Source organism: Pinus tabuliformis, chromosome 8, assembly GCF_031772625.1.
Source record: "Pinus tabuliformis cultivar Carrire ecotype Pingquan chromosome 8, CPIR1, whole genome shotgun sequence".
NCBI classification, from domain to species: Eukaryota; Viridiplantae; Streptophyta; class Pinopsida; order Pinales; family Pinaceae; genus Pinus; species Pinus tabuliformis.
This window is the reverse complement of record NC_142294.1, coordinates 1,083,303,792-1,083,331,127: the sequence shown is the minus strand read 5'-3', so window position 1 is coordinate 1,083,331,127 and position 27,336 is coordinate 1,083,303,792. Positions and strand designations below refer to the sequence as shown.

Genomic DNA, 27,336 nt, shown 5'->3' with positions numbered 1-27,336 from the left:
CGCGCCGCGAACCTGCAAACGAAAGGTAAAGTGCATTAGAGCCACCTCCAAGGACTTTACTATTAATTTCGGAGAAGGATTATCAATGGGGGAAATTGCAGACAAGTCGAGCACTGTCCTGGTTGGACATGTCCGTGGAAGGGCATATTCGGTGGAGCGATTAACTCTCTGGGTTCAAGAGATTTGGGGAAACACACTGCAAGAGCTGCCAAAGGTGCAGCTTCTACCCCGTGGCTGGTTTGCATTACATTTCTCGAAGGAGGAATACACCCATCTTATTCTTGCATGGTACTGGCATATCCAGATGGCCCCGGTCCTCCTCAAGTGTTGGAGCCCAATGTTTGATCTAGAACGGGAACAGATTGGGGCTGGCCCTCTCTGGGTCTGGCTCCCGGGACTCCCTCTGCAGTACTGGTCGGAGGATGTTTTTGTGCGGATTGGGAACACGCTTGGAACTTACCTGGATTATGACAGATCCTATATCCAGATGAAGAATCAAACCCTCGCTCGAATACTTGTCTATTTGGATACCAGAGAGGGTTTGGAAGAGAAAATCACTCTGCAGTGGAAAAATTTCACTCGGGTGCAGATATTGGACTATGAGGGAGTCCCTTTCTGATGTAGGAGGTGTCACAAGGTCGGACATGTATACAAGGAGTGTCCTCTGGTTAATAAGGCTTCAGATTCACCGACCAAACCAGCTGAAGCAAGAGGTCAACCTTCTCCTCGCTCGGAATGTCCATCTATGTCGTCGAAGAAGGCCTCTACTCGTGCGGTCTTCCCACAAGTCGCTGAAGGGTTGCACAGAACACCGTCACCTCCTATGACGCGATCCAGGGCAGCAGCTGAGACCGCTAGGAATGCGGGTACTTCTTCTATCCCCATTCCTTCTACTTTTGTTACTTGTATTGTCTCTCATACTTCTACATCTCCTCTGCATTTTATTCCCTCCATTCCTTGCTCGCTCTCCATTCCCCCTCCATGTTTTTCCACCACTGCTCCATCCTTCCCGGCTGTCACTACATCCCTTCCCACATCCTCTGTGGAAGGGTCTGAACCCTCTCATTCATATAACCTACGTTCTCGTAGCCATCTGCCCGAAGTTCCACATCCCGATTCAGGGTTAGGGCTCTCCACCCCTAGCCCCTCTACCAAATCTTCCTGAGGTTGCAAATCTTTTTTATCCAAAGCTATACTGCGGGCTGGGGCCGAGATAGCTTCTGGGAGGCAATCCTCCATTGATAGGGTACTTAGAGCGATGACTACCCTGGAGCGGTCCCCCTCATGAAGTGCCTCTCATTTAACTGCAGAGGCATGGCTAGTACCTCCAAAAAACTAGCCTTAAGGAGACTCTTCGAGTCTAAGTCCGTTGACATCATCCTGTTACAAGAGACCCTGGGGGAGGCAGATATCATCACTAATACCTTGACCTCTCTCAAACCTGGATGGCTCTTTCATTCTGTGGGAGCCTCGGGTCGATCTGGAGGCCTTGCTATTGGGTATAACCCTCGAACTATAAAAGCCCTATCTGCTTGGGGAGGCTCAGGTTTCATTGGGCTGGACATATTTTCAGCTGAGATGGGAAGGGAGTTTCGGATCATGAACATATATGGACCCTGCCATAGACGAGAGGATTTTTGGCACAGGCTCCTTAATTTGGCTATGGTCTCTGGCGATAATATCATCCTGGGAGGGGACCTAAATTTCTCCCTAGGGTTTGGAGAATCGTGGGGGTCACATGCACAAGTGGATCCAATCACTGAATACATGCTGAACATTTTAGATCTCCACAACTTTGCTGATATCCCTATGAACAAAATACTTCCTACCTGGAGGAATAGAAGAGTTGGGGAGGCAGATTTGGCCAGAAGACTTGATCGTTTCTTGATCAAGATACCTTTGATGCAGAATATGCACAGATATAGACAATGGGTGGGAGTGGGGGGAGTCTCTGATCACTCCCCCATATACATGGAGATCCTTGGACCTTACCCTAAGCCAAATCCTCCTTTCAAGTTCAACCACATCTGGCTTCTGGACCCGGGTTACATCAAGCTAATTACAGATTACTGGAATGCTCACCCTATTACGGGTTATCGATCCCTTGCAGAGGGTTTCTGCCACAATCTATCCCAATTGAAGAGACTATCTATCACCTGGGCTAAAGAAAAAACTCAGAGGGAGGATCAAACTCTCACTCAGATTGAAACTGATCTGAAAAGCCTTATGGATGATAGAAACAAAGGATTTGGGTCCTTGCAAGACAAACTTCACCTGATCGAGCTTGAGAAGTCCAAGGATAAGATTCTTAAAGACAGAGAGGAAACATGGAGGCTAAAGAGCAAAGCACTATGGCTGCAAGCAGGGGACGACAACACAAAGTTTTTTCAGAATTATGCTAAAGGCAGAAGGGTATCTAATACTATCTGGAACCTTCCTTTACCTGAGGGAGGGGTGGCTGATACCTTCTGTAAGTTATCTCAGTTGGGAACTACTCATTTTCAGAACCTTTACAAGGCTCCCCCAGGGACAAACCTAGCTGATATTATTCAAGTGGCGGGAAAATTCCCACGCTTTGTTGATGAAGAATCGAAGGCAGATCTCACCTCTCCTATTACATCAACAGAACTAGAAGGAACACTAAAATGGTTCAAAAAGGACAAGAGTCCTAGGCCGGATGGATGGTCGGTAGAATTTTACCTTGCTTTTTATGATTTATTGGGAAATGATCTGCTACAAGTGATTGAGGAATGCAAAACCACTGGGAAACTCTATAATGCTATTAATTCCACTTTCATCGCTCTTATCCCTAAGTCGGATTCCCCCTCATCCTTTAACGACTTCAGGCCCATTTCCCTGTGCAACTGCCTATACAAGATCATAGCCAAAATCATTGCTAATAGGATCCGACCCATTCTCTCTCAGTATATTTCCCCGGAACAATTTGCATTTCTAGAGAACCGGCAGATTCATGAAGCCATTGGTATGGCTCAGGAAGCCATTCACTCCATCAGGTCTAAAAAACTTAAGGGCATCATATTAAAGATTGATTTGGCCAAAGCTTTTGATCATGTCAGTTGGCTATATATCAAAATGCTCCTTATGCATTTGGGCTTCCCCCATTGCTTCATCACTTGGATTATGGCCTGCATTACCACTACTACATTCAGTGTCCTCATCAACGGATCTGCATCCCATTTCTTCCATGCCGAGAGGGGACTTAGAAAAGGTTGTCCCCTCTCTCCCCTCCTCTTCCTTATTGTTATGGAAGGTCTCAGTCGAATTCTTACCCAGGACAAGAGGAATGGTAGACTGCTAGGGCTCAAAATTACAGAGCATTGCTATCTTACTCATATTTTATTTGTGGATGATGTCCTCATCTTCCTTGATGGAAGCATCAGAGATACTACATCTTTTTCCAGTGCTCTTGCCCTATTTTCTAAGGCTACGGGAATGCTTGCTAATCAGGAGAAATCCACCATCACCCTTGTCTCCACCACCGTTCAAGAGTCTCGGTGCGCCCAGAACCATTTCCCTTATATCATCATCCCTCTCGACCAAGGGTTCAAATACCTAGGTTTCTGGATTAAACCCTTGAGCCAGAAAATTGGTGATTGGATTTGGCTGGTCACTAAGTTGGAAAAGCGGTTGTCTCACTGGAGTCATCGGTTCTTATCAAGAGCTGGCAGATTGGTCCTTATCAAATCTGTCCTAGAGGCCACACCAGTATTCTGGATGTCCCTTGCATGGATCCCAAGGAACATACTGGCTCGTCTTCAACAAATTTGCAGCAGATACCTCTGGAATGGGCATCAAGATAAAAAAATCTTCGCTTGGGTGAGCTGGAAAAAGATTGCACTACCTAAAAAGTGGGGTGGTTGGGGACTAAAAGATCTCAACGATTTTGCACAGGCACTGGCTGCAAAAATGGGATGGACTCTCCTTACAGGTCAGAATCTCTGGACCAAGGTCTCATATCACAAATATATCTGGCCCATGCAAATCATGGATTGGGTGCGCTTACCTGCTTGGAATAAGACAGGCATCTCCTTGGTATGGAAAGCTCTGATACATTCCCTTCCCATCATTCGAAACCATCTGGTTTGGAGAATCATTGATGGCACAGGAGTCCGTATTGGTATAGACCCCTGGGCAGGAGGAGGGGCCAGATACCATCTTCCGAGAGAACTTGTACATCTGCTGAACCATAGGGGTATTTCTGTCATAACACACATTGCTGACCAGGAGAATACTACAATTCTCTCCCAAGGATGGAAATCTGCTGATGCACTTCATCTACCACCTCAATGGCACCGAGACTGGCATGATTACATTGATGCTTTGACCGAATCCCATATCAGAATTTTGGAAGGACCGGATGAACTCAGATGGAGTATGGCTGATAATGGATTATATACGCCTAAAGCAGGATACCTTACAATCAGTACTCATAGGCAACCTGAGAATCCTCATGATTGGTGGCGTTTGATCTGGAAGTTAAATGCTCCTCCGCGGACCAGACTCTTCTTCTAGTGCGTGCTCAGCTACAAAGTCCCTACAGGGGATCAATTAGCTCGGCGATCCTTTCATGGCCCTAGCTGGTGTGTATTATGTAAAAAGGACTCCGAAACCACTGACCATCTCTTCCTAAGCTGTGATTTCTCAAAAAACCTCTGGGAAACAATTGCAACTCCTTTACAATCTGGTAGATGGCAAGTGGACTGCATTATAAATGCATGGCACAACTGGAGCACAGCAAATCGAGGATCTAAATTGATAAACCTTCCTTTGATTTATTGTTGGACCATATGGCTATCAAGGAACAGAATCATTTTCGACGAAGGGAATGTGAATGGGGCTGTAATGGCGGCCAATATTCTCTCGGCCTACCACAAAATACCTGATAACAAACCCTCTGCACCGCGCCGCTCTATTGCACCTGCTCTGATTGACAAATCCACTCCCTGGGCCTATTTTGATGGGGCTGCTCAGGAGCAGGGATGTGGGGGGGACTTTATTCTGCATATAAATGATCATCATTATTATAGTGTAAAAATGGGACTTGGAGGTGGCACTAATAATTATGTTGAACTCATCACTCTTCGTCATCTATTGCATTTTTCACTGGGACATGAATGCATCAATCTGCAGATTTTTGGTGACTCAAAAATCATTATAAACTGGTTCAACAATGTCTTTGCATGCCATGCACACACACTTAGACATATTTTGGATGAAGTGATATTGTTCAAAACACAATTTAACAGAATCACATGTCATCACATTTACAGGGAATATAACCAAGGCGTTGATCGGCTTTCCAAGGAGGCCGTGATATTACCCAGAGGACAGTGGCTGATACAGGAACAGGTTGAAGCTGAGCAGTACCAATATTACCATCGGCCGTACATAGATCAAGCATATCATAGGGTAGACAGGCCCTAGCTACAAAATTTTTGAATACTTTTTTGGCCACAGATTTTGGAACAATTTATTTGTATATATCTATGCATGATTCACAGACTTTATTGCACTCGTCCTGCGTGGCGAACATCATTGTAATTATTTCATATATAGCACTTATCTGATTACCCTGCGTGGTACGAGACCAACAATAGATCTTTTTGAGACATGACTGTACATAATTTCATAGACAAGGATACAAGCCTCACTGCATATGCTGCTCAACATCTACTATATGTAATTTTTCAAATATAAATGGAAGATTACGATTTTTCCTGTTGGAAAAAAAATTATATATCATTAAAAAAACTATATATACATTATATAAAGCAATTGAAAAAAATAAATTTTTATGGCTAAAACATTTTAAGTGGTCTCATTGTGGTTATTTTTTAAGAATATTGGTTGGTCAATTTTGTTTGAAATCAAGCAAAGATGTCTTAGAATTGCAAGTTTAAGCTATGTAGTTTACATAATCAAAGTTCTCAAGTAAATTTTGAAGACATTGAACCCATTTTTTAAATTCAAAATTATAATTTAAACAATGAAAAGGTACACTAAGTGTTATATATATATATATATATATATATATATATAGGTTGCTATATGCAAATTTTTTAGTCAAAATTTTCACTTTAAAAGTCATTTTTCTTTGAGCTACAAGATTGTCTTGCTCCCCCGAAAAAAAATCCTATATACTCTCTCTGTGAGATTGGAATCCATTCTAAATCAATATAAGCATGTACTTGCACACTAATTTGATCATGTGTGTATAGATTTGTTGTTAGTGTCAAGTACTGCAATTAAGTTTCTAATTAAAGAGCGAGTTGTCTTTAGTGAGACTTTTTGGAAGCTTTTATGTGGATTTTTCTGGTCTAATTTCTCTAAAATCTCGCAGGAATTTATTGAAATCACAAGTTTGATAGGTAATCACTGCACAATTGAAGTGCCCTAATGGTTTTTCAGGGTGCTGAATCCATATATACAGTCAAAAAACGGTTTAAATAACACAAATCAAGATTTCACCTCAAATTTTTCCGTCAAATTACGGCACCAGAAAAAATCCAAAAAGTCTCACTAAAGACAACTCCATTAAAGAGTTGATCCTCAAATCCCATAGATGAAAACATACATGCAAACAAAAAGAGCACCGTGATCACTCTCAATAAGAATTTAAGGCATTGTACATATGTGTTTTTATCTAAAATGCTCAAGAAGCACTTCGAGAAAGAAAATTCGTCATGGACAGCCTAGTTTTCAAAACCCTGGGGTATAGAGGAACTATGTATTTTGGAATTTTCCGTTACACAATTATATTTTATATCTAAATTTTTGTTACATTAATTTAATAAAAAAAATATTGGAAATGGTATATATTTGTTTTACCTCTAGTTTGGTGCATAACAAGTGAGTTCTTATTTTAATCAAAAAATATTACAAGAGAAATGAGTATGATTAAGTAGACGAGGCAGAATATATACCTCTCATTTTATGCATAACATAGCAAAGAAATCATATGCTCCATCCACAGTTTGTTATTCCCTAATGCTATCCTATAACTATAATATCGATTCACATAGCATGTTTATCACAAACTATAACACTATGGATGTTTACTCGCACACTCACATCCAAAAATAAATAGAGATAATTATACTTACTAAAAATTTTGTAGCATCATATAAAATTCTATTTACAAGAATTGCATTGGCACATATAACATTGATTTCCCATTATGAAGAAATAGTAAACTTGTAGCAATATTCAACATTCAAATAGTAATATCGATTCACGCAACATGTTTATCACAAGCTATAACACTATGGATGTTTACTCGCACACTCAAATCCAAAAATAAATAGAGATAATGATACTTACTAAAAATGTTGTAGCATCATATAAAATTCTATTTACAAGAATTGCATCGGCACATATAACATTGATTTCCCATTATGAAGAAATAGTAAACCTATAGCAATATTCAACATTCAAAGAGTAAAATACTCCAGCAAAGTGCATTGTATTAATCAAATGCATAAAGAAACTAAAGGAAAAACCTATCTATTTGAAAGTTGAAGGCCAACATTAACTTAGGTAGAGCAATGTTCCACCCAACCATTCACTCTAGTGTACTTATTCTTTTTATAATAGGCCACCCCAATTGAGGCTATGATACCACTAAGGAAAATTAGAACATTTTTATGGAAATCATTCTATCATAGGACAAAAAATTACCTATCCTATTGTCTCACCACTATTTTTTTTCTTGGAACAACACAACTATTTTGGTGACACATTGCTTTCCTCACATATCACAAGGAGAATACCTTCCCTGTCTACTCAATAGTCCCTCAGAAGTCTATGAACTCTCCCTTTATGTGTGCATATAGGGTCAATATATTATCCATTAACTCCAAAAACATTTACTTAGTTCTTGACCTTTTTCAAGTTTTAAAGGCTTCCTTGCTTGGTTGTTCAACCCACACAATGGTTTCCTCCTTAGCTTCTACCCATGGCTTCTTCATCACATAGCTTGATATCATTCCTAGATCCCTTTCCAACCCAATTTTTGAATCTCTCTATGTTCTCCCTCTCTATAATTCGCTTTTTTTCCAAGGAATTAGCTTATAACCATTTGAATCTCTCTCTTATATATTTTCATAATCTATACATATTTTTTTATTTCTAATCAGATGAATTCAAAATGGCCTATATCATTACTTGATCACCCTCATAGTAGGAATCAATACATATAAAACTACTTTTATGGATGCTAGCATCAACCGAGAGAGAATGAATTTACCTCTCCCTCTATTTCTTTCTCTTTTATACCCTACTTCTCTTCCATTTGGTTTTCCTTCTCTATTGTGTCTAGCCCCATGCATCTCTCTTCAATGTCATTTGCATGAGTTCATAATGGTCACACACCATTCATGTTAATGTGAAATGGCCTCCACCATTCAGCTTAGAACCAAAATTAATTATGTCATTTAGGTGAGCATTATATTGGACTATGTTGCTTGTCTTAGTCCAATAATTACCAATAATTATTCATTCCTTCTTCCCTACAACTATTCACATACATGCCCTAAGACTACATGAATCATTGCCTCTCTACAATCAATTTCCTACATCCAATCATGAATTTGTTCCCTCCCCATCAACCATGTGTGGGGTGTATAATGATGAATGAATTAAAAAATCTCCCCGACCCCAACACCCCAAGAGACCTCATTTCCCCCCTTATTGTCGAGACATTATTTTTTTGGAAGAAATGTGAGAAAATATAGGTTTTACCACTCCCCTCACAATTGCCATGATGAAGGTACTTATCACCTTGATTTAGTAATTGTGGAAGGTGTACATGTCCACAACCACCACATGCATTCAATGATTGGTAGTTAGGGTTTCTATATTTTTAGTAAGGTACATGGTGATGAAGGAACAAAGTAAAGTTTGGAAAAATGGAAAATTAAGGATTATTCAGTGTGTAGAACCCCCTAGTACCCTCTCACCTTTCCCATCTCCTGCTAACATAACCCATTTTTTATGTGCTCCTATCTCATGTACCTCTATTATTTTATTAAAATCAATAAATATAATACTTACATTATTCAATGTACCATGAAATTTCTTCCTCATGGTGTAAATAAATTATGGTAACTAAAATATCCATGCTAAATAAAATCGAACATTTAATCATAATTAAGTATATTTAATCAATTGGATTCAGTACTAGGACATTTTATCACATCCCCCTTCGAATAACACAATCATCAATGTTATCTTCTCATTAACAACACTTATTTTCCTCATTCTTCTGTTGTATTTGCAATGCCAGCTTATTCACTATCTTGGTATATCACTAGACTTCAACTTTCCAACATTTTCCTATGTTAATAATCAAGTAAGCATACATATTATAGTAATTATCATGAAACACTTATCTTATGCACAAGATTTCTCAATTCCATGATGTAAACATCTATTGAAAGATATGTATGTATTTTTTATCTAATAATTATCTCTATGGATATGCATCTATCCCATATATTGGCTTCCATAGGAAAGAATTAATTTCATTATCCTTTCTAACTCACCCTCAATATTCTAGCCACCATCCCACATGAACTTCTAATGTTCCTCCTCCTTGATACACTCACCCTCTAGGATTAGATGTCCCCTTCTCTACTAAACAATCCCTTAGGTGATCCATCTTGTCATGGATTTCCCATGTAAGGAGAGAACTAACTTACTACTAGACATCTACTTGTATTATATAACTTGTGGCAATCACATGGTTCCTTTGTCATAACAATGGCCTTTCTTCGAGGCTTTCCATCTTCAATAGCCATCATGTATCATGTATCATACACATACAATTACCAAAGATATTTTCATAATAATACAACTTATAAATTCCAAGTCTAATTCATAAAGATATCATATTTCATAAGTATGAGATTCCTTCTCATAGTGTTTTTCTCTTGTGTGTTGTAGAACCTAATATTTCTGACAGAATTACACTCATTTTCATATTTGAGACCATTCTACCTACAACCTAAGTTTTTTAATCGACCAAATAAAAGTGAGTATCTATGCATATAATCCTTTCTTTCAATATTTACTACCATCCATGAGGTTTTCTTAGAATAATATTAACAAACTAATAATTCAATCATTTTTAGTTGTTAATCATACTCAATGAAATGGAACTATGATTCAATATACATATGTTACTTAACATACCTACCATTACAAGATGAAACTAAATATTTATTCCAATAAACCGATGTTCCAATACTCATGATCACATCTACTCAATCCATCCTTGTCGCTTGATTTTAAAACACTACATTTCTATATCATGTATTCCACCATCATCAGTTGGAAGGTCTAGCCAACACCTCAACACGTCATCTAGTCACCTCCCATCTATATCTTAGAAATAATACTAGGAACTTCCCTTCTCTACTCTATATTACCTTAGGAACCCTCTCCTCTATAGGTGCTCCTCACTATTTGAAAGAAGGTTATTATCTACAACACCAATATAAGCAGGGAGACAAGTGGACACTTGTGTATAATATATCCTTCCATTTCCATCAAAAATATGGTCTCATGCATTAGCTCTATTGGAATTCACTTTCATGTACTATACAAATTCATAACATCATTATGTTACCCATTCACTCATTATCAAGTGACTCAATCATGAGATATTAATTCATTGTTCAATCAAATGATTATAATGATCTTTCCATACTGAAAGCTTCTTCCTTCATCATATCCCACCTAGGTTTCATTATCATACATGCATTCCATCATAAACAAATAAATGAATATATAAAGTATGCCTAAATGAATCCTTACTCCAATCATTTCAAGTCATATATATTGGCATGATTAATTTTCATACTTGGATAGTTTCCTTCAGCATTCTTGATGTTACTTGTTCAGTTGATGTCTCATGGGAACTAACATGATCCCTTAATCAACCTCTTGAAAAGCATCCTATCATCTTTATCCTTTTTAACAAGGTTTTCTATCATAGGCCACTTCATCATCAATATTTTCAACCATTGTTGATAAAAAAAAATTAATAAATGTGTGGCAATATTTGAAATGTCCAATATTTTGAGTAGACACTCCACCCATCATCAATGAAAAATATAGCAATAAAATATGAAGTGAGTTTAGTAATGAAAAGAGAATATAAAGGTAATGGAAAGGAATTAACCAAGAAAGAAGAAAATGGGTTCCAAGGAATGGAAAATATCTTTAAATCATATAAAGAATAATGTAGACATTAGGAGAGATTTGAGACATAAAAGATGAAGAAGCCAATAAAGACAAAGAATTATAAATTAATTAAAGGATTCAAAAATTATTATGGATTAAAAAATTAACTTTTTTTTTGAAATTCAAGTAAGGAAAAATAATATTAACTATAAATTATAAATAGATTAAGAAAAAGAATATATAATGTAAGGGATTATTGAAATAAAATAAGATAAATTTGTTATTATCATGATGGAGAAATTTAAAAAATAAAAATAAAGAAAAGTGAAGGGAGCTGGTGGGGTGGGGTTGGGGGAATATTGAAAACACCTAAAGAGAGTGAAAGAAAGTAAAATAATGACAACCACTAAAGCTTAAGGGAATTTAAAAAAGGGAGATGGAGAAGATCAAGCAAGAAAAACTACAAAGTATATGTATTTCTTATTATGGACTTTAGTGTTTTTCTTCTATTGGTGGAGCTATCATCACCATGTGTATAGTTTTATGGGATAGGGACGGGAAGCTCTATAGTGGATGATCCTCTCTCAAGGAGATTAAAGGATCCTTGGTCTTGTCTTAGGTTTCAAAATAGTGTAGGGACAAGGAAATCCTCTACAATGGAGGGCCTTAGAAGTCATAATACTTGGGGATACTCCTCTAGGTCTATAGATATTACTGTGGGATAGGAAAATTATCAATTAACATCATGGAATATTTGGAGCAAAATGGTTAGAGTAATGGGTATGAACAAGGGGGAAAATAAAAGGCATAAAAAAAGATGGAAAATATGAGCTTCCTCATATTCCCATCAACCTCACTTTACTAGAGAAAATAGAGAGCACAGGTTATAGAGAATTGATATCACACCTAGGTCATGAAAGCACAACAACTAATTACAGATGTAAAGAAAAGGTCATGGAAAATTGTAGCACTCTTTTAGATGATAAAAGTTTGGATGATATTGATGATTGGCTATCAAACCTAATCCACTCTAGAACATGAGGTACCAAATCTATAGAATCATTGAGATGTATTAGATGACCAAGGCCATAGTAGCCTAGGCACTAGAAAAACAAAAACAAAAGACTATTCATGAAGATATCCTACACACTTTGAGAATCTTTGAAGGGAAATTTAACTCAATGTGCAAAGGAGTTATAGGATTATCTTCTCAGTAGCACCGACCATAAATGATGACACGTGGAAGCATTAGGGAGGGAAAGTTGGGGACACTCCAAACAATCATATCATCCCAGGGGAGGAATTTCAACCTCTTGGCTGTAAACAATGTATTCTAAACATGGGAAATATGTTGAATAGATAATGACATTAGAACAATTTCACCCCCATCCACATGAATAGTTTGGTTTGGATATATTTTTCATTTCTAATATGTTTATCAGTAAATGACCATAGCTACAAGCCTATAGTTGATTGTCTAAATATGTTTTATGACCTTGCTTTTTTATTATTATTTTGAATGTCTAAATGATACTCTGGAAAAACTTAGTGTTGAAGGGTGACTAGTTTTCCTTGTGGAAGTCACCAAATAATATAGTGTTTGTACTTCTTGTTTTGTCCATAATGTAAATATATATAAGTTTTTAGCTTTAAACAAAAGGAAAATAAAATAAAATAAATATCAAATTAAATATTTCCCTTGATTTATTTAGTCCATCCCAACTTGATCGTTAACCCTTTATTTAATGTAACCCTCCATTATTAGCACTTGTCTCACATTGAGGATGAAGGAAAAATTTAGTTATGAATGAGATATCTCAAAATTGGTGTGGGTGAATTTAGCGATATGATGGAGGGGTGTGTAGATGTTACCTACTCAAGTCATCATTAGATTAAATATATATTTGAACTTTAGCATGATAGTTAGAGTGAGTCACTACTTTTGCATCAAGAGGAAGAAGAGAGTATAGTCATCACACATTTTTAGGGGAAAATAAAGTAACCTGAGATGTGTTCAGGTTTTAGGGTTGATTGTATAACCTATCGTTATCTACTAATTATGGTAATTTAATTAGATATCAACAATAAATGATCTTAATAGTTAATCAATTAAGCCATATATAAAGAGAATATTTCCAATGGAGAGACCATAGATCAAAAGTTCAAATTCAATAAAAATTCTCAAGATTACCAACTACTTGATAACTGGAAATTAAACTTCTCTCCATTCATATATTTTCAAAATAGAAATTAATACCACAAAATTATTCTTTATAAATAACAAAAAACAAAAAACAAAAGACTTTAAAAATAACAAAAAAAGAAAAATTACTGAGATTTAAACAACTATACTAAAGAATATTACTAGGATTTAAACAAATATAAATGAAATAAATCTATATTAAACAATCATATTCATGATTTGAAGTTAAAATATTTCAATTTTATCCATTAATGATTTGAAATTTAAATATTTTAACTTTTTTCCCTTTAACGATTTGTGGATGAATTCTTAATACTTTTTGGATTCACCCCTTAGGTTTAGGACCTTTCATTTGACCTAAATGAGAGAGGCAAGGCTCCCTAGGTGACGGTGGGTGGCTTACATAGTAGTTGCCTCTCCACTATCACCTATGGGACCAAACATTTCCTTTAATAAGAGTTTAAGCAACAATATGTAACTTAATGCATGTTTTTATTGTTTGTAATTGATTTTTCATTCCTTAATTCATCTGTCATCAACCCATTATTTTAATGAATTTTTTTTATGCAAACTTATTTTTTATGTATTTTATTTTTCAATGTATGTTTTCTCATATAATTTGATTTCATGAAAAATATAATAAATATAAATGGATATAGATATTTTATACTCGGTAAGAATTGTATTAATTTTATATTATTTTTCTCATGTAGGTTTTATTTTGGTTTCTAAATCAATTGTGGAATATTCAATGAGATTTCAAATATCAATTGTGTGAAGAAAAAAATACAACAAAAAGATGTATTATCATACTTTCAAAGGACTCAATCCAAAGATACACATTCTCTTCATGCTTCAAAGTCATTTGAACAACCTATCACTGAAGGAGATGTCAACTCTTGTGAGAATGTGTCTAATATCCAAATAGGAGATGAGAGTATAGGTTCCCCTAGTGATCAAAGTGATATAAATGCATTTTCACTAGAAATTCACAATGAAGATGTTGAAGGTTTTTCCTTGGGAATGGATAAAACACATTCACGAAAAAAGAAAAAAAGGCCAATGGGATATAGGGAGAAACTTCCAAGAAGATTGGGTCTCAATATTTACATATATTGAAAAAGTACCTCCAAAAAATGAGAATGAGAGTTCATGAGAAGTTAGATGCAATGCATGTAGTTGGAAAACTAGAAAGGAAGTGAAATTTCAAAATAAGTTAGATACAATAGAGAAGCATGTAGGAAAGGTGTATGAGAAGAAAATTGTAAATGGTGAGGAGAAATGTATTATTAGATGGAAATATTCTAAGGAATGTTGACATGTCAAATTTGAAGATGAATATAAGAAATATTTAATAAGGGAAGCTTGAGGCAAGTGGAGGAACCATCAAATATCTATTTGGAAAGACAATGGAAAGAAATTTGTTATCCAAGATGACACAATTAAGCATTGTATTTCACATCTTATCTAAAGGTCATCCAATGAAAAATTATCCACATTACATGAAATACCTATCTTTTCTTAAAGCATAAAAGTTCCATACTCACATTGGTCTATAACAAGCAGTTGAATTTGGGCAAGATATCTGGCTTAATTAGAAAAAGATGATTTAAAACAGAAGATTTCAAATGCTAGGTTTTTGTCAATGTCACTGGATGAGGTTACATCTATTGATAATACTTCATGGATCTGCATGAGTATCTATATGGTTAATGACCATATTAGGCATTCACATCTACTTGGGATTCCTAAAATGAGGGAGAATTCTACAAATGCAAATATTTATGAACTTGTTATTAATAGTTTGGAGGAAATTGGTGGTACGAATAATTTAATTGTTGCAAAAAAATGGTATTTTTTGGAGCAGATGGAGCATCAGTAATGCAAGGATAGAGAAATGGCCCTTATGTTAGACTACAACTATCAAACTCACCATATATGATAAGTATTCATTGCATGGATCACAGGATGAATCTTGCAATTAAAACAGTAAGTTTTCGTTGTCTTCAAAAGTTGAAGATCTTGTATAAGAAGCTTATGCATACTTTTTCGTAGTCTAAAATGATTTTCAGAGTTTCAAAAATTTGCAGATGGTGTTACAAATGGAAACAAACTATTAAAATATGTTGATATAAGATGGATCTTATTGAATGGACCAACGCAAAGACTATGTGGTGAGTACCAATCATTGGTAGGGGCGATGTATAAAATCACTTCAGTGTAGACAAAGCTCAAGGTCTTCTCTTTTAATTAACTGACATAAGGAAATTATTAACATTGAATGGAATTCTTCCTATGGTAGATGAAATGAAAGTTCTTGTGAAAATATCTCAAAGTTGCATAATGTATATTGTGAGTATACAAATGCAAGAAAATTAGCATGTATTTCATTGGATAATTTGTATATGATGATAAAATCTTTTACAAGTCCATAATTTTCAAATTGGAATATAATCATTAATATAGAAAATACTAAAAAAAATGAAGTTTGATGAAAAAGGGATATTATGTATGGCAGTGTGTGGATATATGGTTCCCTTTAATTACATTGATAATACAGGACAGTTCACCAAAGAGTGCTTCGTGTCAAGTGACGTATTCAATAATGTTGTCATTTCAATAAGACACAACTTGATAGAAATTACACAATCACTAGCATCAGAGATAAGAGAACGATTTCCTTGAGATGAATTACTAGAGGCCATGTTTGTGGTGTATCCTCAATATTGGAATAATCAATAGTGTCAAAACACTTTAAAATATGACTTCATGGCTAAATTAAAAACTTTGGTGCACCATTTTTTCCATAAAGTCCAAATACATGGGGAGCATATTCAAGGTATTTTGGATTCATCAAAATTGTTTCAACAAGCCACGTGCTTTGTTGAAACAATGTGGAAACAATTTCATGTTTTGGAGAATCCTCTAGAATATGGTGTGATAACAAGATTATGGACAATTTTAGGTACTAGCCAATACTTACAAGAAAATATATTAGAATATTTCAAATTAGCATATTTGTGTCAAACCATGATTTTGGGATCAGTGGAGGATGAGAGGATGTTTAGTGCACTATCATTTTTGAAGTCAAAATTGAGGAACAAGCTTGATAAACATATGGATATATGTTTAAGATTATATGTAACAAAGTATGACATTAACAATTTTCCATATGAAAGAGCACTAGCTCTTTGGTGATCGGATTGTGATAGAAGGGGTGAAAACAATATAACAAACTTCTTTAATGAAATTGATATGGAACATGATATTTTGGAGGATCAAAATTACAATTCATTTGGAAAAGATTGTGTTTAGAATGAAGAAAATGAGGACCAAATTGAGAACTGGGAAATTGATATACCACAAGATTTTATCTAGTGCAATATATATGAAGGCTGAAGGGGCACTTATTTTTGTATACATGTTCCATAGGTAGTGTAAGAAAAATTGAATGGAATAGTACAAATGATGTGATTTCTTTTATTTGATTAAATTTGTTGTTCCTCTATTTTTGGTGTAGGTTCTAAATTATTTATCACAACAACATTACTAATACTATATGTCAATTTGACATTGCATTTGAGGTAAGAACATGTTCTATACTTTGTATTCTTTATTGTAACATTGAAGCCACATTTCCTTACTGCAAATTATTTTAAGATTGATGTCTTGATAGTTAAATATTACTTTATCCCTTTCTTGTTTGTGATAGAAAATGAAGTGAGGATTTGTCTTTTCACATAGGTAGTGTCCTCGTATTAAAGGATAAAAAAGTACTTTAACAAGGCTTTTACTAAGAAAGAATGGGTTCATTTCAATTATATGAGGCTTCTTCTTCTTCTTTTTGTAGCTTTAAAGTCTTGGTCACTCTTAATGGTTTGGTTTGTTTGTTTTTTGCAATAGTATATAATAAGAACCTAGAGCAACATTACTCATGGTTTTTCTTTTCCAAAACATGGAAAATTAGTATATTATAATTTAACTAAATATTGTTCTTATTATTATATATGCTTTTATACATTATCAAGGAATCGCCAATATTTTACAATGTTTTCTAATTTTTTAGAAGATTAACCAAGAATTTGCAATACTTTAGAACCTAGTGAAAAAATCGCTAAGATTTTAAAAAAAAAAAAAAAAAAAAAATATATAAAATATATATATATATATATATATATATATATATATATATTTATAAATATTCGACAAAAAATTATGTATGTATATTATATTAATGAAAAAATAGCCTATAATTTTTTCTATATACCATGGGGATTCGCCCATTTATTATACATATAAATTTTGTGGGTTTCTTAAATTTTTCCATGATCGGCAGTCGGTGGGTTCACTCATGTATCATGATAACATGTGACCAGACATGTGTTATGCATTCAACCATCTTAGCCAAGATATTCTTAGGCCAACCAAATTGTTTTGGAGGGAAGCTAAACATGTTCTACAATACCTCAGAGGCAATACCCTGTTTGGACTTTGGCACAAACAGACAGAGGGGGTGAAGTTGTGTCGCTTCACTAATGCAGATTGGGTGGGAATTCCATTAAACTGGAAGAAAACATCAGGTGGAATTTTCAGTGTTGGGTCCGCAGCAGTTTCTTGGCAAAGCACAAAGTAGAGATCAGTGGCACTCATCTCAGTAGAAGAAGAATACATGGTTGCAAGTCAAACAACATGTGAGGTGATTTGGATGAGAAAGATACTTGTTGGCTTGTTTGGACAGATGATGGATCCTATTGTGATTTATTGTTATAATTAGAGTTGCATCAAGCTCTCTAAGAATCATGTTTTTCACGATCAATCCAAGCATATTAATATATGGTATCACCATCTATGGGATTGTGTGCAGAGGCGGATTATGTTGTTGCAGTACATTCTAATAAAGGAACAAGATGTAGATATTTTGACAAAGGCTTTGTCAATAGGAAAATTGCATTTCCACATTTGCATGATAGGGGTGGTTGATAATACCTTTCTTGCTAAGAGGGAGTGCTGAAAATGCGGAAAGAAAATCTAGTTTTGACTTTACCATGGTCAAACTAGATTAAAATTTAAATCTATATTTTAGTAGAATACTTGGAGATAGTTAACTAAGGTGACATGGCACTTTCCACTCTGTTAACTCAGTAAATTCAAGTTGTAAAAGCTTGAGTTCAGTTCTACATGATTGATTGCTAATTTGTAGCAATCAATTTTAGTTAATCTGAGTTATTGTCAGTTTAACTAGTTCTAATTGTTAGAAGAACTAGTGGTGGTCAAGTTGTGCAAATGGAACGTCAACTACACTCAGTGATCAACCAGTTAACTGATCAATCATCCCAAAACAATTGTTGTGTGCAGAGAATTCGAGTTACCCAGTTGAGATGGAGATTCCAAGGTAGTGTACTATCAGTCATAGCATATTCCAATGTGTACAGGTGGTGCATGAAGCCAAAGATTGGCCTAAGGCTATTGTACAATTCCTTGGTATGAAATTCCTAAAAAATAGGGGCAATTCCCCAATGGAACAACACAAGGAAATAGGAGCTTGGGAAGGCTTGAAATTGGCTAAGTGTTGGCCAGGTTTATTCATTCAGGCAAAGGGATAGACTATACACTTGTAGGGTGTGCTCAAGCTTGAGAAAGAATTGTGTTTCTTCTCTATTCTCTAATTAATGCAATATAGATAGTAAGGGGTTTTGATCAGTTGCTTTCCCTAGATAAATATTTGTGCATGTGTGATGTTTCCTTTTGCATGTCTATGATTCTTATTTTAGATGGTGGAGTAACTTCCGCAGATCAGTAGAGTAACTTCAAGTCTTGTGATTTAGAAATTTTCATGAGAAATATTGAATCTACACATTAATTTCTACAATTTTCTTGAAGAAGTAATAAAAATTTCTAGATGATTCCAACTATATATTGATTATGATATGTTTACTTTCTCTCATTGTAAGTCATTTATGTGTTATTCTTCCTTGGAAAATTTGTAAAGAAGTTGTTGGTTATTTTTAATTAAACAAAATTACTTTTTCTTTAAATAGTTCATAGTACTAGTACATCTTTATTAAAAGCAACCTTAAACTGTGGTCCACATTTTCATTTTTCAACTTTAGTCTTTAATGATTTCAACTAAGATTTGGTATAAAAGATTATGTGTCTACAGCCTTGTACATTGAATCTTCCACTTTTTATTTCTTTCACCATTCTACAACTTCAGTAAATCATTTTTCACAGATAGCATGGCCATCTTGAGAGAGTTTGTCTTTTCTCCAAGTGCTAACCATACATTGCATTTTTAAAGAATATATTTGGGAAAAAACATGTATAAATTGATAAAACAAGAAATTTTTACTTGTTCTGCATAGATGTCTTAGGCACTGGCCTCCTTTCAGCCAGAGGTTACCCTAGGGTTACAACATTATGATTGGTCAGAACTGTATTGCACTATACTAGTCTTCATTACTGAGTTATCTTTATTTTAGTATACTTGTGTTGTGTTGTCAATCACACACACTGATATATTTTTATGTGATAATTAAATAAACACAATTTTGACCATGAACTTGCATTCATGGAGCTACCATGACTATCTATGTTGTGATAAAACAACCATGAGAATATTAGAACGTAGGCTTCTGTGAGTAGAATTAATTAGAAAATTGTCTTCATGATCCATTACATGAATATATTAGTTGTCGACGTGTTTCGAACCAACTAATGTAGTTCATCATCAGGGCGAAGAGAATATGAACATGTCAACCATGAGCATGCCAATCATATTTAATAAATCATATGTGTCAATCATACAACTAGCAATTCCATCATTAGTGCATAACTAATAAACAAATAGCAAAATTATGCCCATGATCTTGCTCTTACAGAGTTAGTGTAACGGTTTATCTGCAACAAACAGTCCAAATTAGTACATCGTTATTAACAAAGCAACAATTCATAAAATGTAAAGTACAAGTGTGCAAAATGTACAATATGCTTCAACTATCAGCACAGTTGTTAATTTAATCAAACATGTCTATTGTTTAGTTTATTGTTGTTCTAAATAGATCATGGAGGGGTTATGCCAATTAGGCCAACAACAATAAGTTAGGTTTGTTTTTAGCACCTAAATTGTTACTTAGTTAATTTTATAAAATTCATCACTTGCTCATAATAGAGCCCATCCAGTGCAAGTGTTGAACCTGGATGCTCTAATACCATCTATAACAACCACACCCAACTTACCCCATGGTGTTGGTTGCTACTAATAATCCAACTCCTTTAATGTTGTTAGAGGAATGGGATTATTTCTTCTTTTTGTTTATTATTATTATCATCATCATCCATAATTCTTATTATATATACATATATATAGATAGATAGATAGATAGATAAACATCCTGCCACAAATACCTTGGCGGGTCCCTATATTCATGACCAAATCCAACAGCCATAATTTGAGCAGGGATATCTATGGATGAGGTTAGATTGCGCAAATGCAACATAACTGGCGGTTAATGAGTAGGTACCCTAGTGAAATCATGGTTCTGACCTCAGGTTCCACGGCCTTCATTGGACACTCCATGATGGTTCTGCTCATCTGATGCCTCACATTATTTGCGCCACCCCCCTTTACTTCCCCATTGATGTCATATGGGAAGTTTGTGGAAACACCACCTCCAGCGTCTAATCACTAGATGGGATCTCATCCATCCATTTGAGGTGGGGCACTAGACCTCTAACCCTTGTTTAGGCCTCCATTCCGGTGATTCATAACATGCTCCTTTGATACATATTGGGGGCTCGTTATCGGGCTTGCGTGTATAGTGGGGCCACATGGCCTCCTATCCCACTGGTCTTTCACTCCAACTCTCGACTACAATTTCAGCATGTGCCAAGTCACCCTAATTTCCTTGTCCTGACGTTGTCCTTTGTCGCAACTCTTAATACTTTGGGTGCAATTCCGTCAGAATGACCTACCAGGTGGGACCACCTCTCCAAAAATCGATGTGCACACTCTTCCAATGCTACTTGACTTACGCCATCTTCCATACTTCCTCACGACGCATACATTCTATCCACCCCTTGCACCTCAAAGGTGACACCTCTAGGTCTACGTCGACTGGTGGACCTCACCTCCATGTTGGAATTATAGCGAATAAGTTGTCCTTGATGGAAACCTAATTGACAAATATGTCCTTGATGATAATATGATGATTGTGGAACTAATGTAGATATCAATAATATTGGTACAAATGTTACAGAGGATATGGACAGAGAAATGGAAGTAAAGTTACAAAAGGATGAAAAACGTGAAGTTTGAAAAGCATGCATGGTTCCTGTGAAGAAGGGTGGAGTACATACATAGGTCTTGTGAACAAAAGTCATGTACATAATCTGAACCATGTAAATCTTCATATCAGGGTTCATTACCATGGTATTTTCACATAGTAATTGAGGCAACAACATTTATTTGATCCGGTCAATAAATACTAACAACATTACCAAGGGATTTGCCTAAGTTATTGACAAAGGCAAAGGTTATATAAGGAGATGGAGATCAAAGAGTTAAGTGTGCAAGTAATGGAATATTTATGTGTGATCTAAACTGGAATAGGGGTGCACCAAGGAGCAAGGAGAAGACTCATATCTGAAATATTTGAAGATATGTTGATATGCTTAATTGATTTTCTTTTTGAAAATGTTTAAGTAGCTAATAACAATGGATTTGTGATTATAGTAATGTTGTGATCTTAATGAGTTTTCAAGAGTTTGTAGTTTTGACAGAGAAGTTTGTGGAATGTAAGTTTTGTTTGTAGCCAAGGTATGTTTCAGTAATTCAATATTTGTACATTGGTTTGCTTCTAGATAGTCACGTATGTATGCAGATCTGCTTTTGTTGAGTCGCATATATATTCTGAGATATGTTTTTCAGTATGTTGAGACCTATACGGGGGTGTTGCACATGATAAGCATGTATATATTTAGGTCTTCTTAATGAAAATCGTGTATATATTTTGAGTTATATTTGGTCAAGGTTTCCAGTGTTGTTCTATGATGACAGTTGATGAGTTTTGTTATATTTGTTGTTTTTTGTCAATGATGTCTTGATTTGGATGGTTTATATCTATTTTGGTTTGATTGTGCACTGATCTAATCTAGTTGCAGTGGTTGATTCAGTATTCAGTGGGATGATGTTAAAGTGATCCAGTTGGTTCAGTGATTGTATTTCAGGCTCGGTATTCAGTTTGGCATTGAGAATAATGATGGGTGTGGATCCAGTGTGAAAATATGATGAAAGGTGGCCTACTGGTTGTTTGATGATTGTTTGACATGTGGATCTAGTCTGAAATATTATGAAACATGGTCCATAAGAGGTGTTTAGGGTTGGATCCTTCAGTAAGGGAGTCAAAGCTTCCTTCCAATGGTAGATGGTAAATTTGTTCATGGGGTAGGTTCTCCCTTCCGATAGGAGTTGATAAACGAGATTAGGGGGTTGCAGCTCCCTTCTAGTGGGTGCTAGAGAACAAGTGTATGTTGCATCCTCCTGCAGGTGATTTCTTGCGTGCTCGTAAGAATATGCACCAATACATGATGAATGAATATTTTATTTATATAATTAAAAAGAAGACAAAGATGAAAACAATGGTGGTTTTATCCCACATTGGGTTTCCACCTAAAATCCCAGTGTTCATATGTGTTGATGTGTTTCTTATCATGTGTTATGATTTATCTTCTCTTTACTTCATACTAAATGACTAATAAAATTAATAATGAAATGATAAAGTTAAACGTCAAATGGAAAGTATGAAAAATAAGTAAACTGGATATATGATGTTTTCCTTCACTGAATTCATGTACACATGCTAGTTGCATAAATTACAGTAGCGTATAGAATTCATAATATGAAATGAAAATTTAAAGTGAATTAAAAATATTGATTCGCCCCCCCCCCAGTAATTTTCCTAACAATTGGAATCAGAGAAGGTCCCTCAGAAGAAGCTTGCTTTCTTAAAGGGATATCTATCAAAATGAACAGTCAAGAGGGATTGTTTTCTTCCAGGCCACCCTTTTTAATGGAACTAAATATATATTTTGGAAAGTCAGAACGAGAGCTTATTTGCAAGCACTAGGAGCTGAATTATGGGAATTGTTGAAGGTGGATATGTGTTGGATATCAATACCGAGCCTCCATTCCCACAAATAATGCAGGAAAGAAGCAATATGAGAACAATGCAAAGGAAGTAAATGTTACTTTTATAAGTTTGGATGAATTTGAGTTTGTGAAAGTCATGCAGTTGAGCACCGCAAAGGAAATATGGGATAGGCTTGTCCAAAGATATAAAGGTGACACTAAGGTAAAAAGTGCTAAACTTCAAACATATAGAATTTAGTATGAGACTCTTACAATGCATGATTATTAAAGCATTGCAAGATTTTTTCTTAAAGTAGACGGAATTGTTAAAACAACGAACAGTCTTGGTGACGAAACAAAAGAAATTGTTGTTTTTGAAAGGATCTTGAGATCGCTAACTCCAAAGTTCGATTCCAAATTCTCAGCCATTGAAGAAATGTAGGATTTGAAGAACCTTATCCTTGAACAACTCCCTGGAATCTTGACAACCTTTGAGATGATAAAACAAGGTACATTAGGTATTACATAAGCAACCTTCAAAGCCACATACATAGGGAAAGAAAAAGGAAAAGTTAAATATACAAGCTACATTTCATATGAGGAAGAAGTGAATTTCGTGAGAAAGTTGCAAGTGGGAACTGGTAAATTCAAAGGTAATGTTCCCTTTAAATGTTTTTCTTGTGGAAATATTGGGGCATTATGCATCCAAATGTCCATATAAAGAAAATCATGATAAGAGAGAAAAAGGAAAGGATGTTGACAAGAATGCCAAAAAAAACTTTTTCTGCCAAGAAAAGTTTTTATTCTAATGAAGATAGTAAAAGCACATCTGATGATCAGGAAGGTTCAAATTCATTTTCTAATAGTTGATACCAAATACTTATTGCTCTTGAATATCAATCAATTAATGAATCAGATAGTTGTGAAGAAAATGATTTAATGAAAGCATTGAAATAAAATGATAGACTCGGGAATGAAAACAAAGAATTGGATTCAAAAGAAAGTAGTAAGATCAAAGAAATTAACATGTTAAGAATGCATTTGGAATAAAACAACATAAGAACAGAAGTCTTAGAAAAACAACTTCAAGAAAAATAAAGGCATTGTGAAAAATTAGAATGAAAAGTTGTTACTTGAAGGAAAGATTATGAGAAAATCAGCAAATGGGTAAAAGCATCTGAATCACTAGAGAAGATTATCAATGAAAAACTCTCTCCTCTAACCAATATAGGCATTGGATACAACCACATGGATTCAGATTCATAGTGTAATGACAAAAACAACTAGCATAAGGTTTTTCAAAAGAAAACTGAATCAAGTTACACATATGAAAGGAAATCACCTAGATCAAAGTCAAGATCAGTCCCTAGGCATAAAGGATGGTTTCACGAATATTGTTTTACTTGTAACTCAATTGGGCATAAGGTCACTTGTGATGCAGGAAAGTGTTCCCTCTATGGACAGAGGCAACCCCTCTAGCCCTAGAGTGGGTCTAGTCACAGCAAGGACAGATCAACAATAGTTTTCCTTAAACAGTCATAGTTGGATGCCTACCTCAACCGGTGGTCGATGGAGTTCCGTTGCACTGATCCAGCTTCCGCTTCCTTCTCCTTGATGAGTGATCAACCTGAAATGATGCAAAGGAAATACAACAAAGCACGTAACCGGAAAACAACAATGATCTATTTACTCACAAAGTCAAGAAGTCATGAGCTATCAAGTAAATTACATACAAGACATAGGAAAACATCATTGATTATATTAATAATGAAATAAGAGCAAGCTTGCAACCAAAGTCGTGATGTCACAAGCCTTCTCAGAGGGTCCAACCAGTGTATTTCTCAAACATTCACTCTTTGAAGATGGATCTCCCAATATACAAAGTTCTCTCTCACTCATAAGCTTTACACAAAGTTAAGGGCACTTCACAACCTCCGACAAGCTATCAGCAATCCCACACTTGTCACACCCACACCAGCTATCTAGCAAACTCAAAAACACTAACATCACAGCTCAATCCAAGAATTTACCAACTAGTTGATCATAGCAATGGTGAGTGTTTAAATAGGAGAAGGAGTCTCCATGAAAGGTGGAAGAGTGAGCTTATCCCCAAGGAAGTTAGCACAAATGATGGAACTGCCATACCAGAGGAGGAAGGGCGACATTAACTATGCCAACAACCAGGTCTGGAGACATCCAAAAGGCCGACTGTTGGAACGAATTCACCCAATCCGGATCATCGCGAGTGTATAACACATCCTTAGCGCTGAGATCACTAGTGAGCAATGTAGCTAGTCAGATCATCGCTAATGATAATAAGTCTCCCCGCACTGGAGCATGAAATCGGACCGTCGCGGGAAACAGATGTACTTCCGCGCTGGGAGCACGACCAGACTATTTATAACCATTGTTCATCAAGTATATTAAGCCTAGAGTCGCAAGGAGGCAGAAAACTTAGGAAAAGTGGGTCACTTGGCAACATCAGAGAGCATTTGTTCAGTATGAGCATGTTTCATTGAGATACATGACACAGTAGAAAGACTAGGATGAAGGTAGTGACAAATTACTATGTAACAGATGCCCCCTAAAGTATGAAGCCTGAGAGAATTGGAGGGGTGAAATGCTTTACGAAACTGATTGAGCTAGAACACCGTCTGGAAGAACCTGCAGGCGCAAGTGTAACCGATATCTCTGATAGTGAAATACATGTAGTCTAGGCATGGGCGCAGCCATCCAAAAGACATACGAACTAGGTCTGTGGTATGGACACAGCCATCCAGCTAATAAGACCATGATAGTAATAAAGGTATGGTCACAGCCATCCATGAAGACTCAAGTATGGTCGCAGCCATCCATCAATGAGTCATGTAATCACAAACCAATCCACGCAGCCCGAACATGTGTAATATGAGTTCGGGGTCTTGAACCCAACTGATCATAGTACAAATTCTAGCATGCGAATAGATGTGCTGAGGTCGAGCATGATAGAAAGTCGCTTGATTACCAGTCAATTATGGAAACCGTTAACAAGCACGAGAAAAACCACCAATAATGCCAATGGTTCTCAAGGTACAGTCTAGCACAATCCACAAAGTGTGAAGAAGGAGCTGAAGTCGAACACTCGTGGAATCACCTAATCGATGACCAATGATGAAAGTCGATCGTCAAGCACGAAGAACTTGCCATTAAGGCATGCAAGCTCTAAGGTACCAAAGGGGATCTCCAGATCAATCTCCTGGATAGTGAGATGATGTCGACAAGAGACGATCCATCGCAGGAGGGCCATAATGTTTCCCCCATCAACGACACGAGATGAGGGATGAGCGGTAGATGGCGAAACAGAGTATTAGAGGAGGAGGCAAGGATGTGAGCTGTAGAAGGATTATACTCTTGAACATGTCAGCGACATGACTCCAAAGGGTGGCAGCATTCAGGTACCAAGGGATCAGAGGCTCGACAGAGGCGGCACGAATCGGATGGAATGAGGCTAAATGGCAACCCAAACCCGCAGAAGGCCAAATGACGATGTATGGATGTCCCAACCCAACAAGAAGAAAAAGTGTCGATGTTCAAGAGTGACTAGCTGCCATAGATGATCAATGATGATTTCCAAGTTTTCCCCCACCATTGCTGGCAAGTACCCCAATTATTTTTTAAAACAAGCTTGAAGGAGATAGCATATGCTTGGAATATAAGCTCGACCTTTGGTCAAATAAAACCTAGTAATAGTTTAGCGAGCCCTAGGGAGGAGAAGCTCGAGCCTCATCATGGTGACGAGTCCACTGTCATCAAGGTTTAACAA

At 36.0% G+C, this 27,336-nt stretch overlaps 1 protein-coding gene across 1 annotated transcript; it reads left to right on the top strand.

Annotated features, from left to right (window-relative positions):
• The first annotated feature begins 4,863 nt into the window (after positions 1 to 4,863).
• Positions 4,864 to 5,445, top strand: LOC149239091 (uncharacterized). Its single transcript, XM_089369748.1, has one exon. The coding sequence runs from the start codon at positions 4,864 to 4,866 to the stop codon at positions 5,443 to 5,445; it is 582 nt and encodes a 193-aa protein (XP_089225874.1).
• The last annotated feature ends 21,891 nt before the right edge of the window (positions 5,446 to 27,336 follow it).